Below are 18,336 nucleotides of genomic sequence, written 5' to 3'. Positions count from 1 at the left end.
TATTTTTAAGTCAAAATTCTTAGAAACTGAAGCAAAGCATCTTTGCAACAAAGGGAAATGTCACTGACATCCCAGCCCTGACATTCTTGCTTGAGAGCAGCCTGACTGTATGACGTGTACTGACGGTCAGCAGCATCCCACGGTTGCCAGGTGGGGAGTGGGGCAGGAAGGCTGTCAATTCAATGCAAGTTTGAAGAGGGGGTGGTCGTACCTGGGAGAGAGGTCTGAAGGTGAACATTTTGCACTTTTGATACTCTTAGCAACAAATAACTTATTTAGCAGATTGTCTTTTTTTATGTTTGTTTTTTGTATTGTGAATGGGCGTTGATGTTGATGTTATTTTTGTTTTAAGACTTACAGACTGGAAACTGAAATAAACTATTTTAATGTGTGATGATGGTGGGTCAGCTCTTGCATTGTCATAATGGCAGACTAAATTATGGTGGCTGTGAGGGGGTGTGAGAGTAGAAGGGAACACCCCTCACCATGGTCACAGATGTCAGATGCCCTGCCCCCCCCCCCTTATGTAAGTTGTTTTCACAAGTGGTTCTTCCTCTCCTTTTAAGCTCTACATTTCTCCATATCTTAAATTTTAATTATTTCCTCACTTATGCTCAGTTTACTAATTGCCTAGTACAAGTAAATATTGATACAGTCATTCTTATATACTCTATCATCCCTTTCAGTGATGATATTCTAGGACATTATGGGTGATGAGAATCCCTGGTTGGTTCTCAGGAAGTACTTTTGTTTTGGGCTTGGTTTAGTTGGCTGGTTTTTTATCTATTTTTCTAGGTAGCAAGAAGAATTGTTGGCCAAGTCCACCTTTCTTTATTTTGCAGCCACACCACAAAAAAAGATTCTTTAATTTTTTTAATGGTAATTAGTCCTTGGGAAAGAATTCTTATATTAACAATAGTTTTATTACTCCATTTCTAGAAGTCAGGCACTTAAGAGACATTTCACAGAAAATCACTATTTGACTTGGCAAAAAACTTGGCCAAAATGCTTAATCCTCTGGGTGCTCCAGAAATTGTCTCTAGACTTCCCCAGATCCGTCTGCCCTGTGGCCAGTCCACCCTCGGAAGGAGATTTCCCTTTGAGAAGCTCGGAGGCCAGGAACAGTTTAGGCAGTTTTCACTTTGGGGAGAACACACAGCATCTCGAACAGCAGATTGGCTGCCAGGAGAGCTGTGTTTCCTGAAAAGGAAGGAGACCCAGGAGAATTGGCTCAGCAGCTCCTCTCACCGAAGCTTTAGAATGAGGCCACGACCACATGCCTGAGACACGTTCTGCCCTCTGTCCATCCCTCCCTACGACCCCCAAACACATTTCACCTGCCTTCCTGAAACTGGATTTAGCCTTTCTACTCTGTTAGTATCAATACTAAAAAGCTTAGTTGGAATACCATATTTTTTCCCCTCAAAGAAAATTTCCCAAGGAAAATTCATCATAAGCATCTTATACGTCATCAGCTGTTTCAGGTGAGCCAGGCCCTACAACTATTGGCCTTTCTGGCCTAAAATCAGTGGCTCAGCATCTGTCATGATTATTCACTGCTGATGCAGCCTTTTCGGTTGTAAAGCCGGTCAGTGCTCTTAAGTGTTGGCTTTTCACTGAAATATTAAAGCACAAATATAAAATATTAAAGCAGGTTGGCACCTTTGTCACAGAACTGCAGGCCAAGCTGCTTTTCCTTCAATAGACAGGTGGGAAAAGCTAATAATATTTAACTCTTCCCCAGAGGCTTTGTTAGGATAAATTAGCTTTCGTTGGCAAGGAGTAATCAGAAGCTGCTTTGCCTCAATGTTAGAAACGTTCCCTTCACTGAATGAGAGGAACTTCATGTACCCCTAGTGACCAACCAAATTAAACACTACTCTGGCCCAGCAGGTACTTAGGACTTTGTGCCCCTTACTCACCGGAAGGATCATACATGGGTGCGACTTCCACGAGGTCACAGCCCACCACGTTCAGGCCTTGACATCCGCGGATAATCTCCAAGGCCTAAGCAAGGTAAATAGTCATGTTAGTTAAAGAAACAGGAATTTAGGCTGTCAACACTGCAAACTTCCATAGTGAACCTCATGGCTGTGACTTCTAAGGTCCAATCTACAGCTTCCAAATAGAACGGATAAAGCTACAAGTAGAAAAGTCCCAAACCAGCCACCCAGGATTAGAAGTAAAAGCATTTTGAAGTGGAGGGGATGCCTTGATGAACACAAGAGCAAAAATCCCATCTCAAGAAGTTTGTGGCTTACCAGGATATACTGTGCACAGTATATTTAAAGACTAGCATCTGGGGAAATCAGAGCCAGTGTGAAGGTCTCACACCTGAACTGTGCTGTTGAGGAGGCTAGAGAATGGCAAAACAGGAGAGCATTCCAGATATGGAGATCACCTCTGCAAAGGCACGGTGGTGGGAAACAGTGCAAACCAGCTTAGAACAGGGGGCTGGAGGGAACTGATGAGAAAGACTGAAAGAACAAGCAGGAGCCGTGTTTTGGGGGGCTATAAGTTACTGGCTCAGGATTTTGCATTTTCTGTCAGCAGCTACCCCCTGGCTGTACAGATAAGAAGTCGGCCAGAGAGGTGGATATCTGCCCCAGGTTGCATAGAACTGCAACAAGTGAAAGGAGCAGAACTTGACCCCAGGTCCCCATCCTCTGACACCCAGCGGAGTGAATCTGCACTCATGTTCACTGAAGCTGAGAATTCAGTTTATTCTCTCAGAACCTCCTTACTTGACTTGGTGTGAGACCAGCAATCTCAGGAGTCCCTGTCCCCGGAGCATAGGCTGGATCCAAGGCATCGATATCAAAACTGATATAAATAGGCTTCTTTCCCATCTGCTGCCTCACTTCCCCCATCAACGGAACCAGCGACTTCAGCCAGCAGTCTTCAGCCAGGACCACCCGGAAGCCCTAGAGGGAGCAAAGTTAAAGATCTCTGGAGTGGACTCCAGCAGACCAGAAGAGCTTCCCAAGCTGAAGAAAGGAAGCCGACCTCCTCAGCTGCTCTTCTCCCACCGCTTTCTTCCTGCTGTATCACTATTCTCTACCTTTTGTGCCCACTCAAAGAAGTCGCTCCTAAAGGCATACAAAGACCCACTAGCCAGCTCTTCTTCCTCTGAATGGCCCTTGATTTGTTCCTCCAGCGTTTACTAAGTCCCTGTTTCTGCTAAGCTCTGGGGTAGGGGTCAAGGATAGAGATCAAAAAGTGTGTGTATGTGTACACTTATGCATATATACATATATAGAGAGACTTGTATGCCCTTGGGTAGCTTACATTCTACCAGAAGAAGGGGTTTTAACCTTTTTGTGTGTGTCATGGCCATCTCCTGAAATCCTTTGCCTCCCTTCTTGACGGAAGGAAATGCTAAGTTTCACTTAGAGTTTGGTGAAAATAAAGTCCTTTTTCCCCCATCCAAGCTAATTCTCCTTTAATCTATCCACAGTTGATAGACTGCATCAATGATCCCAGGTCAAGAGTTCCTGAGTAAGTGGATACATTTGAACAGATTCTAGATTAGACTTCTGAATTAACTGGTATAAAAAAAAAGTCCTTTTAGCAGTGCAGATCCATGTGCTTTGCAACTTTGAAAGAAGTAACTGGGACATTGAAAAGTCAGAAGGCTTGGCCCTGGCCCATAGCTTGCATGTGGGAGGTAGCACTTGGAGGGGGGGACTTGAACTTGGACTTCCTGTTTTCCAGGTCAGGTTTTTTATCTCCTATATAAGGCTGTCTGGATAAATATAACTTGAGGTGGGAGAGAGCACTGACTGCCAGGGACAGGAAGGGAAAAGGGCACATCAGCTCAGCCTGGCAGAAAGTGTTTTTGTCCCTCCAAAAAGATACTCCTAAATCTGTTGTGTCTGGGCTTTAAAAACTCCCCCCAGAATGAAACAGTTCCTATCATGGTTCCTCAGGTTCCTGTCCCCTCTTGCTGTATATAAGAAATGTTCTTTATGTGGAGGTCTCTGCATCCCTCTCAGACGCTGCTTAGCTTGTTCCCAGGAGCAGCTGGCACTAACATCCTCTCCCCCTCTTATTTGCTCTCCCCCCAAAATGTGGTATGTCTCATCCCATTGGCTAGCTTCCTTATCTGTGCTTCGTGTGACACTTGTGGTAAAAACAGAGTCTGTCTCCCCCAGTATTCCAGGCTTCGTGACTGCCACTTTACATAATCTTGAGGGAGAGGTGGAAAATGGCCTGAGGGAAGGGGAGAAGGACTGAAGGACTCTGTCCAGCCCGTCACCTGGTCTCGGCTGTATTTGTAGGGATTCAGGATTGCAGAAGACCCCCGGATGCCTATCTGCACCACGCGTTTGCAGTCCAGGAGTCCTTCCTCCACACAGCGGCGAAAAGGGGTCCCGTGGTAGAGCTTCTCTCCCAAGGCTTTGTCGGCTGTGTCTGTGTGGGCATCGACGTGTAACAGCCCAACAGGACCGTGCCTAGTGACAGCAGAGGGACTTCAGGGAAGAGCCATAGGGCCTTCTGGACAATCTGACAACAAATTCAACAAGCACTGGGACCAGACCATAGTCCCTACCTTTGTGGAGCTTATACTCCAATAGAAGAATATGATATACAGAACCTTTGATAAAATCAGCACATGATAAATACATTCAAGTATGTTGAATGAAGCATCTGGTGGGAGGGCTGAAGTAGAGAAAGATGATTAAAGGACTAGGATCAGGCCCCAGCTCAACTACTTACTAGCTCACTGACTCTGGGCTAGTCACTCTCTGGCTCCGTTTCCTGTTCTATAAAATAAAGGGTTTAGACTGGCCTCAGCCACTAAACTGTAAGCCGGCCTCACGTTGGCTTAGTTTTTAAATGGAATATTATCAATGTGTTAACGTATTTTTATTTCTTTCATTAAATATTTCCCAATTACCTTTTTTTCTGGTCCTGGTCAAGCTTGGAAGTGTGAATGAGCCCCATGCCCATGTCTGACACCTCTGGATTACATGGCCTTTAAGGCACTTTCCATCATTTAATTCTCTGAGGTACTAACTGGGATGGCTCAGAGAAGGCTCCCTAGAGAAAGTGACATTTTGAGCTGGGCTTAAAACACTGTGTCAAAGTCCAAGAAGGAGAAACCGAAGAGGAATGTGACAGGCACGAAGAACGATGAAAGAAAAACAGCCCTGACACACACAAGATAAATGTCCTTTTTCTTTCTCATAAGAAAGGGAGTGAATTGTGATATATGACTAGAAAGAGAACATGACGGCAGATTGTGAATGACTTTCAGTGCCTGGAAAGAAAAAACTCAAGCTAACTCAGGAGGAAACAAGTAGTTCTTCTCAAGATTTTCCTGTTCCATACCTAAAGATTCCACAATTGATTTCATTTTCATGAGCTGAACTCAACCGGCCTCTTGGTCCCAAACTTTAATCACATGATCAAACCAAATGACATGGTTGGAGACACTGACAAGCTTGGAGAAATGAGTCTGAACAGCCTGATTGCCACCTGGAATTTTTATATTTCTTACAAGTGTGACAGCAGTTTGGAAATGAATTTAGAGGTGAAAGAGGGCTTTGTTCCTTTGTTTTATAGAGAAAATGGGAGGCCTCCAGAGGTGAAGTGATATTGAAGGTGGAAAGTGGCAGAATCAAGATTTGAACCCAGGGTCACTGCCCTTTTTCACTACCCCGTGGTGGACACCACAGGACTATGTTTCATCAAATATAAACCAAATGCAAATAGCCCCTTGTTCTCTGTTATCCATCCAGATGACAATGGAACACTTGTTTTTTTGGCTCAGCTTCTCCTGTGAAAGAACCCATCTGTTATGGGGTAGGAAATAGCCCCTGCCTCCAAACTCATTCTTATCTAAATACTCTCAGTCTTTCTTTTGTCATTGAATGCTAAAACCAAACCAAATAAAACTCACTTATCTAGAGATTGAGTATTTCACCAGGGACCAGCTTTTGAAAATCCAGAAGAAAAATTCAAAATGCTGAGCACAATCAATCAGGACAAGATGAAAGCAGATCAGAGAGTAAATGTGCTCCAGAGACCCAGAAGACTCCACTTCATGTCTGGCAAATGACAGATGCTCATGGAGCCATCCTTCATTCATCCCAGATGCACACCACCAGCCCAACTGTTTGGCCAGAAGACCACCTCATACTCACCCACCCCAACCAATGAACGACCTCAGAGCAAACAATACCTGGATTTCTAAAAAGCAAATTTGTTTTAGATCTACTGACACTCACTTTCCTGCCAGTGCCTGCAGTATGGGATAAGTGATTGTGTGATCTCCGCCTGGAATAAAAAAAGAAAAAGAAAGGTAAATCATCCTTCTTTGGAATTACAGGGAGTGATGGACTGCCTAGTACGTAGATATAACAAGTTAAAATGCGCCTAATTTGGAGTTCTTCCCATTAAAAGAATTGAAGCCAGAACTGAATTAAAAGTGAGTTCCATGATGGGGTGGCATCCGTGATTGAAGGAGAATAGCTTCCATTTGAACACTTTTGAAGCACATTAGAGAAACTGAAGCACCCACCAAATCAAGATAAGAAAATTTTTCAAGGTGGAGTTAATACAAGATGAGATTGTGTCCCCATTGCTTCAAGCCATCAAGATGCCTCATTTCTTTACCAGTGAAGCTTGATGCCTTAGTAGACAATTTCATGGCACCTCGGGACCCAAGTTGAAATGAAAAACTTGAAGGCACTTCCTAAGAGGGAAATACACAGGAAGCCCTTTGGGGGAAGATGTGGATCCAAAGTCTTCCCAACCTGGAACTATCTGCTGGAGTAACACCCATCTTCCCAATCCCACCCACCTACTCAAGGTCATCTCCAGGTCATTTTTAAGTCACCCCTAATCCAGGAAAAGAAAATATTCTTGGACCTTCAGTAGCCCATAGCCCATGGGGCAAATATGTTATATTGAGAATTTATGGAACCAGCAGGGAATTGGGGGAAGGGAGTGAACAACAGACCATGGAACTGGTATGCCAGTTGGCACTGGCTCTATACTATAGAGTTTGGGTTAGTATCTGCCCTCTGAAGGCCTCACGTTGGCCCAAAACCATCTGTGTGGAATAACATGATCAACCTATGACTTTCTTGTTATTGTTATCCGCCCTATGGGTAAGACAATGAATATAATTTTTCTTATTTCTTTTTCTTTCATTCGTTCTTTTTTCTTTTCTTTTTTTCCTTTTTTCTTTCTTTTTTTCTTTGTCTTGCTTTTTTTCTCAGTCCCAATTCTGATTCCTCCTGAGGGTTCCCTACCTTCATGCCAGACTTAGTGTGGATGTTCAATAAACTGCAGCCCAGGACTTCCCAACTCCATCACCTGAGTTAAAATCAAACATTTAGTTGTGTGACTCTAGGTAAATCACTTAATCTGTGTCTCAGTTTTCTCAAGAGTAAAATGGCGATCCCAGGGTTGTTGAAAGGATAAAATGAGATAATTATTTTTACAGCCCTTAGGACAGTGCCTTTAACATAATAGGAGCTTAATAAATGCATTTTTTCCTTCCTCCCACCAGCTGCAGGCACTACAAATATGGGTCTTCCCTATGCCTGCAGAAGGAATGAAAGAGTAATATGTTCTCATTTGATTTCACAAAACTGAGGCAGGAAGAGATGACATGACTTGCCCAGAGTCACTCAGCTAATAGATGCCTGAGGTTGAATTTGAACTCAGGACTTCCACACGCTATCCACTGCACAACTAGCTGCCTCATAATAGGAAAATCAATTGCTGAGGTCCCTCACCCAAGGTAAGAGGTATACAGTTTGCTGCAGCGATTTTCTGATAGGCTTCTCGAATGAGCCGGCAGCTGTCCTGAAGATTGTAGAGGTTGACATTCACATCACCAATGTCGGCCACCAAGTGGGACTGGAAGGGGAGAGCCCCTGTGCTTGGGTTAATTGTTCTCAGCAACACAGATTCCTCCCGGATACGTCGTGGTCCAAACCTGGGAAATGAGGAACATCATGATTAATGGTGTGGAAAAGGGGAGTAGAGCCCCGTCCAGACTTGCAGAAGGGGCTGTACAGAAACAATTCAGAAGGGCCCTTCTCTCCAGCTTCTTGAGTGATAATAATGATTTCTATTATCAATTAACGATAACAGCTAGCATTTATGAAGTGCCAATTATGGGCCAAGCACTTTACAATCATCTTACTCAATCCTTGCAACAAATTCAGAAGGTCGAGACTGATATTATCCCTATTTTATAGTTTAGGACATGGAGGCAGGCAGAAGGTAAGTGGCTTGCCCAGGATCATGCAACTAGTGTCTGAAGTCCCATATGACCTCTGGGCTGTGTGAGTCCAGGCCACCAAGCTGCCCCATGAACCACATGTGTAGTACAAAAGAATTTTAAATAGCAATAAAGTATCACTTATTAGTTATTCAGAAATAAAAATTTGGGGGCAAAATATAAAAGAAACCCCCCAAAAGAGCTTTGAGGGAGACCAGGTGGCGCAATGGATAGAATACAGGGTTTAGAAAGACTCATTTCCTTGAGTTCAAATCTGGCCTCAGACACTTCCTAGCAATATGAAGCTGGGCAAGTCACTTCACCCTGATTGACTCAGTTTCCTCATCTGTAAAAGGAGCTGAAGAAGGAAATGGCCAACCAGTATCTCTGCCAAGAAAACTGCAGATGGGCCATGAAGAGTCAAACAGGACTGACCAACAACAAACAAGAGCTTTATTGATTTCTTTTTTTTTTTTTAAGTACAAGATGTAAATAAGCCTAATGCCAGTCACTGGTCTATTAGTCAAAGCAAATCCTGGTATTTAGCATTGCTCACTCTTGGTTTATCTCCCCCTCCTGTCCCTCAGCTCATCTCTTTCAGTAGATTCACAAAAGAGACTGTGCTTTTTCAAAGCCCACAGACCCGGTTTTGGCAACTGGCCAGGCTGCATTCTGAGCATTCGCTTCAGCATCAGGCTCCCGGAACCTGGCCCTCCACCAGTACAGATTGCAGCCTCCATTGGCTTACTGGATGGTAGCCCTTTGTGTTATTCAGTCGTTCCAGTCCTGTTTGACTCTTTGTGACTACATTTGGGGTTTTCTTGCCAAGGATACTGCAGTGGGTTGTCATTTCCTTCTCCACCATGCTGTACAGAAGAGGAAACTGAGGCAAACAGGTTAAATGACTTGCCCAGGGTCACACAGCTAGGAAATGTCTGAGGCAAGATTTGAATTCAGGAAGATGATCTTCCTTACTCCAGTCTCAGTGCTCTATCTGCTCGGTCGGTCAAACCATGTTTCAGGTCTGTGTGATCTGGCCCTGCTAGCAGAGCCCATGATAACCCAGAGATGTCTCTGCCTCCATGAGCACTAATGAACAAACCTCTCCATTCAAGTCCTGACCCAAATGAGAGAGAGAGGCCAGACCTGGAGGCAGGAAGACCTAACCACTGCTGGATGGGTGACCCTGAGCAAGGCAATCACCCCTCTGTGTCTCAGTTTCCTTTTCTACCAAATGGAGAAACTAGTAGGGTTGTTGTGAGGATCCATTGAGTTAATAAACGTATGCTGCCCTGCCAATCTTGAAAAACGCTTTAGATAACAGCTTTAGATTCATTTAGTCTTCATAACAATCCTGGGAGTAGATGCTACTGTTACAACACTTAGGACTTACCCAAATCACTCAGTATCTGAGGTCACATTCACACCTGACTCCTCCTGACTCCTGGTCCCCTTCCACCACCTGGACAAGTCTAGTAAGCAGTTAATACTTTTTTTTTTCTTTCTATCATTCATTCATAGCCACCCTGTGAGGGAAGTACATTTTACAAATGAGAAAACAGGCATGGAGAGGTGAAGGGCTTGCCCAGAGTCACAGAACTAAGAGTGTGAGAGCTGGAGTACAAGGCAGGCCCCCAGACCCCACATCTGGGGGGGCACTGGGTGCTCGGGTGGCTCTCATGGGGCTTACCTTGTTCCAGGTCGATTAGAAGTGCCAATGTCTAGGGGAACTCCCACAAATGCTGCATCCAGCCCTTCGGGGGAGCTCTTCAGGGGTAGTCTCATCATAGTGCAGACGCCCACTGAGCGGGCAACAAACTCGGAGCTGGGAGGCATGTTACATGCAGCACCCGAGGCCCATCGGCTTGGGATATCTGACAGTTGGAGGAGGCCCCTAAAAAGCCTGGGAGCAGAACAGGCCCACGGGAGCACGGGAAATGTCCCAATCAAAGGCCTTCGGCAGACCCCCGACCATCGTCGCCGGCCAGGTCCTGAGGAAGCCCCCAGCTGGAGTCCATCCTTCCACAAACTGGCTTGGAGAAGTTTGCGGACATGATAGGAAAAGAGCTGCTCCATGATACCCTAGGACTGGGGAAATCCGTCCTGGCCTTTAGCTTTCCTCTGGAGCAACCAATTCGATTGATCAGTAACAGCTCTGGTTCAAAGGGCAGATGAACAGAGAATACCTTCTGGGGCAACTTTAGTTCAAAGGCAGTGGGGGAGGGATTCCAAGGCCAACAGAAAGGCTCATTCATTCCTCCTCTGGTCCCAACCTCAGCTCCTTCAGAAGCAAAATTGGGCCTGAGAATGAAGAATAATGTGACAAGTTCCTCTGGCCCCTGTCCAGTGTGGAGATAACTCAAATTTCTCCAGCACACAAGTTTTTTGTTTTTTTTTTTTCTTTTAAATAGTATTTTATTTTTTCCAAATACATGCAAAGATAGTTTTCGACATTCGCTTTTGTAAAACGTCGTGTTCCAAATTTTTCTTCCTCCTTCCTTTTCCCCTTTCCCCAGAGACAGCAAGTAGTTAGAGTTGTTAAACATGCTGCACACAGTTTCTTATAGATAAATTTCACTGGGGTCAGTGAATTGGCATGGGAAAAAAGAGTCCAGCTTGATTTAGTATTTTCTTCAATTATGAGTTGGGTTTTTTGTTTGTTTTAGTTGTTGTTTTTGTTTTCTAATTATCCTGTGAAAGGGTGGCACAGAGGATAGAATTCCAGGCCTGAAGTCAGGAAGATCTGAGTTCAAATCCAGCCTTAGACATTTCCTAGCTGTGTAAACCTGGGCAAGTCACTAAACCTTGTCTGCCTCAGTTTCCTTGTTTGTGAAATGAGCTGGAGAAGGAAATGCAGTATCTCTGCCAAGAAGATTCCAAATGAGATCACAAAGAGTCAGACGCGACTGAAATAACTAAGAATAAGGGTCCTAGATTTCATCAGACTGCCCAAGGTGTCCAGAAGGAAAGGGAGGGAAAGAGGGAACAAGGATTATATAGCATTTAATATGTGTCAGGCATAGAACTTTACAAATATTATCTCATATTATCCTCACAAAAATCCTGGGGGTGCTGTTAGTATCCCCATTTCACAGATGATGAAACTGAGGCAGGCAGAAATGAAGCATCTTGCCCAGGATGACAAAATTAGTAAATGTCTATATTCAGGTTTGAACTCAGGCTTTCTGGACTTCAAGGCCAGCTGCTATATCCATCTGGCTGCCTCATCCAAAAAAAAAAAAAAAAAAAAAAAGGTTAAACTACCCTTACTTTAATCACGATATGGTTTGCAAAATGTTTTTCTCATTAACCATCCAGTAAGGCAGGTAATTCAAGTATTAATGTGTCTATTTTACAGAAAAGGAAACAGGCTCTGAGAAGCTGTGATAATGTTCACATGACTCATAAGCAATGAAAACAGGATTCAAAGACCTGACTCCATGGCTGGCACTCTATCCACTGTGACCAACAATGAGAAGATATACCAAAATGTGCAGGATGAAGCCAAGACAGTATTTAGAGGAAAGTTTAAATCTCTATATGCTTATATAAATAAAAAGAGAGAAAGAGCAGATTGATAAACTGAGAGTGAATCTTAAAAAAAAAAAAACTAGAAAGAGAACAAATTAAAAATCCTCAATTAAGCACTAAAATAGGAAATCCTGAAAAATCAAAGGAGAACTTAACAAAATTGAAAATACAAAACTTTGAACTAATAAATAAAACTAGTAGCTGGTTTTATGGGGAAAAAATAAAATAGATAAGCCATTAGTTGGTTTTAAAGAAAAAAAATCCAAATTACCTGTATCAAAACTGAAAAGGGCACATATATAACCCATGAAGATGAAATCAACTATTAAGAACTATTTAACCCAATTATATGCTAACAAAACTGACATTCTAAATAGAATGGATAAATATGTACACAAATATCAATCACCCAAATTTACAGAAAAAGAAATGGAATATTTAAATAACTCTACCTTTGAAGTTGAACAAGCCATAACTTGAGTTCCTTAAGAAAAACTCCCTAGGACCAAATGGAATCATAAGTGAATTCTACCAAAAATTTATGAAACAATTTCAATACTATATAAACTATGTGGAAAAAAATAAAGAAACCTATAAAGGTTATCAGAACAATCTGGCACCAAATAAAAAAAAGTAGCTAATCAATGTTGGTTGGTTGACCTATAAAGTACCATACCAACATACCAAATATTTTTAGAGCAAGAAAAAATAAAATTCATCTAGAGGAACAAAAGATCAAGAATGTCAAGAGAATTAATGGGGAGGGGGGGAGAGAAAAATTGTAAAGAAAGGCAACTTAGCAGTTCCAGATTTCAAATTACTATAATAAAAAATGGTTATCAGAACAATCTGGCACCAAATAAAAAAAAAAGTAGCTAATCAATGGAATACACTGGATACACAATACATAGCAGTAAATGGTCATGGTAGCCTAGTATTTGATAAATTCAAAGATCCAAGTTTGGGGGCACATCACTATTTGACAAAACAAGAAAGCAATTTGACACAAATTGTTACTGACATACACTAAGAAAAAATTAAAATGGACCCATGATTTAGACATAAAGGTTCATATAACAAATTAGGAGAACATGAAAAAATTATCTGTTAGACCTATGGATAAGGGCAACACAAGATAAAAGTGAAATGGATAATTCTGATTACATGAAACGTACGAGTTTTTTGCACAAACAAAATCAATGCATCCAAAAATAGAAGAAAAGCAGGAAACTGGGGAGGGGGGCATTTACAGCAAGTTTCTCTGTTAAAGACCTTCTTGTTCAAATATATAGAGAAGCCAAATTTATAAAAACAAAAATCCTTTCCCAATTGATAAATAGTAGCTTTTAGATGAAGAAATCAAAGCTAACTATAATCTTATTAAAAAATGTTCTAAATTACTAATAGAGAAATGCAAATTTAAAAAAAAACTGTTATCTCATACCTATCAGATTGGCTAATATGATAGAAAAGGAAAATAAGAAATGAAAGAGATGTGGGAAAATTGGGACAATAATGCACTGTTGGTGGAGTTGTAAATCCATTCTGGGAACAAGTTGGAACTCTTCCCAAAGGCATAAAAATCCATGCATACCCTTGACCCAGAAATGCCACTTTTATATCCCAAAGAGATTTTTTTTTAATTGGAAAAAGATCTACATATACAGAAATATTTAAAGCAGGTCTTTTTGCGGTAGTAAAGAATGAAGACTGAAGGGATAACTATCAATTATGGAATGGCTGAACAAATTATGTTATATAATTATAATGGAATATTACTGTGCTTTAAGAAATGACAAGCAAGATGGTTTCAGGAAAACCTGAGAAGAATTACATAAACTGAGGCAAAGTGTGAGGAAAGCAGCCCACACAGTAACAGCAGTATAATTACCACTATCAACTGTGAAAGACTTAGCTACTTTAATCGATACAATGATCCAAGATAATTTAAAAGGACTGACTTGCAATGAAAAAATGCTATCAATATCCAGAGAGAAAACTGATGAACTCTGAATGAAGATTGAAGACTATTTTTTTCCTAATTTGGGTTTTTTTTCAATATAGCTAATATGGAAATTTGTTTTGCATGGTTTTCCATACATAACTGATATCATATTGCTTGTCTTCTCAATGGGTAGGGGAAGGGCTAACAGAAAGGAAGAGAATTTGGAACTCAAATTTTAAAGGAGTGTTAAAAATTATTTTTAAACATAACTGGGAAAAATATTTTTAAAATAAATGCTTGCTGAGTTGGAATTAGACAAAGTCTAGTTATAATAGTCAATAAGTATTCCATATTTGAGGATGACCCTTCCTTCCAAGATAGAAAACTGATTATTTCCAGAATTGCAGCCACAGAGACTTTAGTTTCAGTGTTAAGTTTCTCATTTTCTGAAAATACTGATGGTAGTGCTTGGATAACTAATATTTCAGCTAAAGCACATGATAGCCAGCCAAAGCGTGAACAGAGAGCACTCTGCATTTCCGCTATCCTCAAGGATTCCCTTTGGCCCCTGTGAATGATGTAATAGTTCCACAGAAGGTGTCATCAAATTGACTTATTCAGTTCCCTCCAAGGTTGGGATGTATTCTTTCAGCTCTTATCACCAAGAGATTCCTTGACCTGCTGAGCCCTGGAGTGTTACATCAGCTCATCCTCACAGTCCTTATCTCCTGGGACTAAAGGAAAAAACAGAGATAAATTTTGAGCATATTTTCAATTCTGTGATCTTTTAAGATGTACTCTTCATCTTTGAAAAGCAAAGGAAAAAATTCATTTTTAAAAGATGCAAATCGATGTAGTAAAAAAAATTTTTTTTACAATATTAAAAAAAATAAAGGCAATAGAACAGAGTTCTGTTTCATTGGTCTAGAATGGGCCAGGCTCTGTTCCTCTGGTAATTTGTTTATAAAAGAACAGAAACACGGATCAGGGAGTGGGAGCACTTAGCTCCTGGTTTCTATGTGTACATTGTAGAAAGTGCATTAGTATTTTCACTTCATCACTTCATTTCCTTTATACAGAGGAATTATTATTAGTAAAAGCATCATCTCCAACTGCAAACAATAATTTATATTATAATCCTCCCTATTCAAACCATGAATTGATTCTACAGTCTCCTGTCTCTGGGTGTGCTGTGAATCTGTGCCTGTTCAATCAGTATTTTAGTTAGACATCAAGTAATTATGTGCCTCTGGGGCCCCCACTTTCTCCATCTTCCATTCCTAAATGCAACTCACAAGGGCTGTGCAGCATTAATTAATCACCCTGGAAGGGGGTGGTGTGCTTTGAAGACACAAAGGATTATCTCATCCAGTGCAGTTTCAAAGTCAAGCCAGAAGAGGGCAAAGGAGACTACCTTGTATAGTCCATGGAGCTGGGGTTCAATGAGACTGGAGAATGGAGAAAATTCTCATTCTTCTCAGATGATACTAGACAGTCACCAAATAGCTCACAAATGTTATAGTATACTCTAGCTTGCTTTAAAAAATGTTACTCTCAAAATTCATACTGACATCCTATAACATTTATCATTAAGATACTTAAATAAAAACAACTTTTATACCATTTTGAAACAAAATGTTTTATATACATTATCTCATTTGTATCTGTAAGAGAAGATATTTCAAGTATTATTATCACATTCTTTTTGTACAGCAAAATAATGGTTTGGACATGTATACTTATTTTGTATTTAATTTATACTCTAATATATTTAACATGTATTGATCATCCTGCCATCTAGGGGAGGGGGCAGGAAAAAATTGGAACAAAAGGTTTGGCAATTGTCAATGCTGTAAAATTACCCATGCATATGACTTGTAAATAAAAAGCTATTTTTAAAAGTATTATTATCATTTTTGACAAGAAGAAACTGAGGCTCAGAGAGTTTTAGTAACTTGCCAATGGAGACTTGATAAGTATCAGAGTCAGGAAAACTTCCAAGGAAGCACTTAATGCACCATAGCATACTAAGGCCTAATTGTGGAAAATTATGCTGGAGTCTTAAAAGCTGGGTCTAGATCTAGCTATATGGCCATAATAAAATCCCTTAATCTCTAGGTGCCTTGATTTTCTCATTTGGAAAATGGGAATAATACTGGTACTACCTACCTCGAAGGATTGGTGTGTGTGAGTATGTGGTGGGCATAAGCAGGTAGCAACATAAAACCAACTAGAAATAGTGAGCTAGAACAGGAGTGAGCGAAGACACCATCAAAGAACTGTGTGATGAGAAGAGAAAGTGAACTGCTCAGAGCTGCTCATGTGGTAAGAGTGAAAGAAGAGATGTGAATGGTCAGATGACTCCACTTGTGATGTCAGAACAATGTTTAGAAGACAGGGCAAGTTGATAAACATTCTGTGGTGAATTTTGGGGAAATTCTTTCCAGTTCTAGCTTTCATCGATTCCCCCTTAATCTTAGTGCCTTCCACACCCTTTGATCTAGCAGTGCTCACTTCTGGGTCTGTATCCCAAAGACATCATGAAATGTTTGCAAAAATGTTTATAGTAACTGGATTGTGTGTGTGTATGTGTGTGTGTGTGTGTGTGTGTGTGTGTGTGTGTGTGTTTGTGTGTGTGTATTGACAAGGAATTGGAAATTGAGTGGATGCCCATGCGTTGGGGATTGGCTGAATAAGTTATGGCATATGAATGTTATGGAATATTACTGTTCTATAAAAAATGATAAGCAGGCTGATCGAAAAGCCTGGAAAGACTTACATGAACTGATGATGAAGAAAGAGAGCAGAGCCCCGTTACAATACACAGTAACAATAAGATTATGTGATGATTTACAATGACAGACTTTAGTTCTCAGCACTAAAGACAATTCCAATAGACTTGGGATGGAAAGTGCCTTCTGCATGCAGAGAGAAAACTATGGAGACTGAATGCAAATCAAAGAATATTCTTTTCTTTTTTAAAATTTTTAATAGCTTTTTGTTTACAAGTTCTATGCATGGGTAATTTTACAGCATTGACAATTGCCAAACCTTTTGCTCCAACTTTTTCCCTCCTTCCCCCGACTCCTCCCCTAGATGGCAGGATGACCAATACATGTTAAATATGTTAAAGTATAAATTAAATACAAAATAAGTATACATGTCCAAACTGTTATTTTGCTGTACAAAAAGAATCGGACTTTGAAATAGTGTACTAGTAACCTTTAAAGGAAATCAAAAATGCAGGCGGGCAAAAATATAGGGATTGGGAATTCTATGTAATGGTTCTTAGTCATCTCCCAGAGTTCTTTCACTGGGCGTAGGTGGTTCAGTTCATTACTGCTCCATTGGAAATGATTTGGTTCATCTTATTGCTGAAGATGGCCAGGTCCATCAGAATTGATCATTATATAGTATTGTTGTTGAAGTGCATAATGCTCTCCTGGTCCTGTTCATTTCACCCAGCATCAGTTCATATAAGTCTCTCCAGGCGTTTCTGAAATCATCCTGTTGGTCATTTCTTACCGAACAATAATCAAAGAATATTATTTTCACCCTTTTTTGTTTTGTTTTGTTTTCTTTCTCATGGTTTTTCCCTTTTGTTCTGATTTTTTTCTCAACATGACTCATTTGGAAATATTTTAAATGATTATACATGTATAACCTATATCAGATTGCTTGCTGTCTTAGGGAGGGGAAGTAAGGGAGGGAGGGAGAAAGAATCTTACAAAAATGAATGTTGAAAACCATCTTTACATGAAATTGAAAAAACAATATGCTATAAAAAAATTTTTTTTAAATCCTGGGGCCTTCCTTTCTTGGTAATTTCTAATTTATCCCATATATATCTTGTTTGTTTGCAGCTGTTTGCATGTTGCTCCTCCCCTTTCCCCCCTCCCCATTAGACTGTGAAGCTCTCTGAGGGCAGGGATTGTCCTTTTGCTTGTCTTTGTATCCCCAGAACCTAGTAAACAATAGGTGTTTAATAAATGCTTATTAAGAACCTGACAAAACAGGTGAGAGAACACAAGGTGGGGAGGCATGGATGGGAATTATCTGAATAATTGGAGGAAACTTCTTAATTATGAGATCACAAATCCATTAGAGACCATTAGGTGGAGGAATAGAGATGGGGACTTTGAGTCAAGACTTGGGTTCAGATCTAACTTTAAAGATATTTACCAGCCATGTGACTTGGACAGGTAGCTTAAGTCCCATCTGCCTTGGTTTTCTCATAGCTTTCTGAGAAAGAAAGCATCTATCCTGGCTATTATGATTCAGAACTACCTCAAAAGAGTGTCCTGTGGAAAGGACTTTTGGAAATCTTGAACTATTGCCAAAACTATTACATAAGTGTGTGCTCTCTCTTTCTCTCTCTACTGAACCAGGTCATGGTGTCTCCATAACTTAGTGGACAGGTTCATAAATTGCTTTGGACAAAATAATCTCTTGCCTCGTGATCAGTTTTTATTCACATTGAAGTAGACTGGTCCTCACATGACCACCAATTTTTTACCAGGTTCACACTGGAGGCACAACCTTCCACCGGCCAGAATCATCACTATGAAGAAATACCTGAGTAGGGTATTTCATTATAATGTTCCCATGCCCATTTAAA

The 18,336-nt window shown here is 40.8% G+C and overlaps 2 protein-coding genes across 2 annotated transcripts in view; one reads left to right on the top strand and one right to left on the bottom strand.

Annotated features, from left to right (window-relative positions):
* The window catches only part of DNAJC16 (DnaJ heat shock protein family (Hsp40) member C16), a 45,750-nt gene extending 34,116 nt beyond the window's left edge, over positions 1-11,634 (top strand). Inside the window, exon 16 of the mRNA XM_031962815.1 lies at positions 11,601-11,634. Coding sequence (XP_031818675.1) covers positions 11,601-11,619 — 19 coding nt within the window. The 3' untranslated portion in view covers positions 11,620-11,634. The remainder of the gene's footprint in view (positions 1-11,600) is intronic.
* Positions 780-10,394, bottom strand: AGMAT (agmatinase). Its single transcript, XM_003765080.3, has 7 exons — positions 9,933-10,394; positions 7,752-7,954; positions 6,234-6,282; positions 4,259-4,454; positions 2,745-2,924; positions 1,923-2,007; positions 780-1,200 (listed from the first exon to the last, which is right to left on the bottom strand). Exons 1-7 carry the CDS (start codon positions 10,316-10,318, stop codon positions 1,127-1,129), a joined length of 1,173 nt encoding a protein of 390 aa, XP_003765128.1. The 5' UTR covers positions 10,319-10,394; the 3' UTR covers positions 780-1,126.
* Positions 11,635-18,336: the final 6,702 nt, after the last annotated feature.

Source organism: Sarcophilus harrisii, chromosome 3, assembly GCF_902635505.1.
Source record: "Sarcophilus harrisii chromosome 3, mSarHar1.11, whole genome shotgun sequence".
In the NCBI taxonomy this organism is placed as follows: Eukaryota; Metazoa; Chordata; class Mammalia; order Dasyuromorphia; family Dasyuridae; genus Sarcophilus; species Sarcophilus harrisii.
The sequence above is the reverse complement of the archived record's forward strand: the minus strand, read 5'-3'. Positions and strand labels throughout refer to the sequence as shown.

Excerpts from the sequence above, each read along its gene's own strand:
- AGMAT (XM_003765080.3), bottom strand. The coding sequence starts at position 10,318 with ATGGAGCAGCTCTTTTCCTATCATGTCCGCAAACTTCTCCAAGCCAGT. Across the intron at positions 6,283-7,751 it reads CTGTATACCTCTTACCTTGG|GCGGAGATCACACAATCACT; the intron begins GTGAGGGACCTC and ends TTTTTATTCCAG. Across the intron at positions 2,925-4,258 it reads ACAAATACAGCCGAGACCAG|GGCTTCCGGGTGGTCCTGGC; the intron begins GTGACGGGCTGG and ends TGCTCCCTCTAG.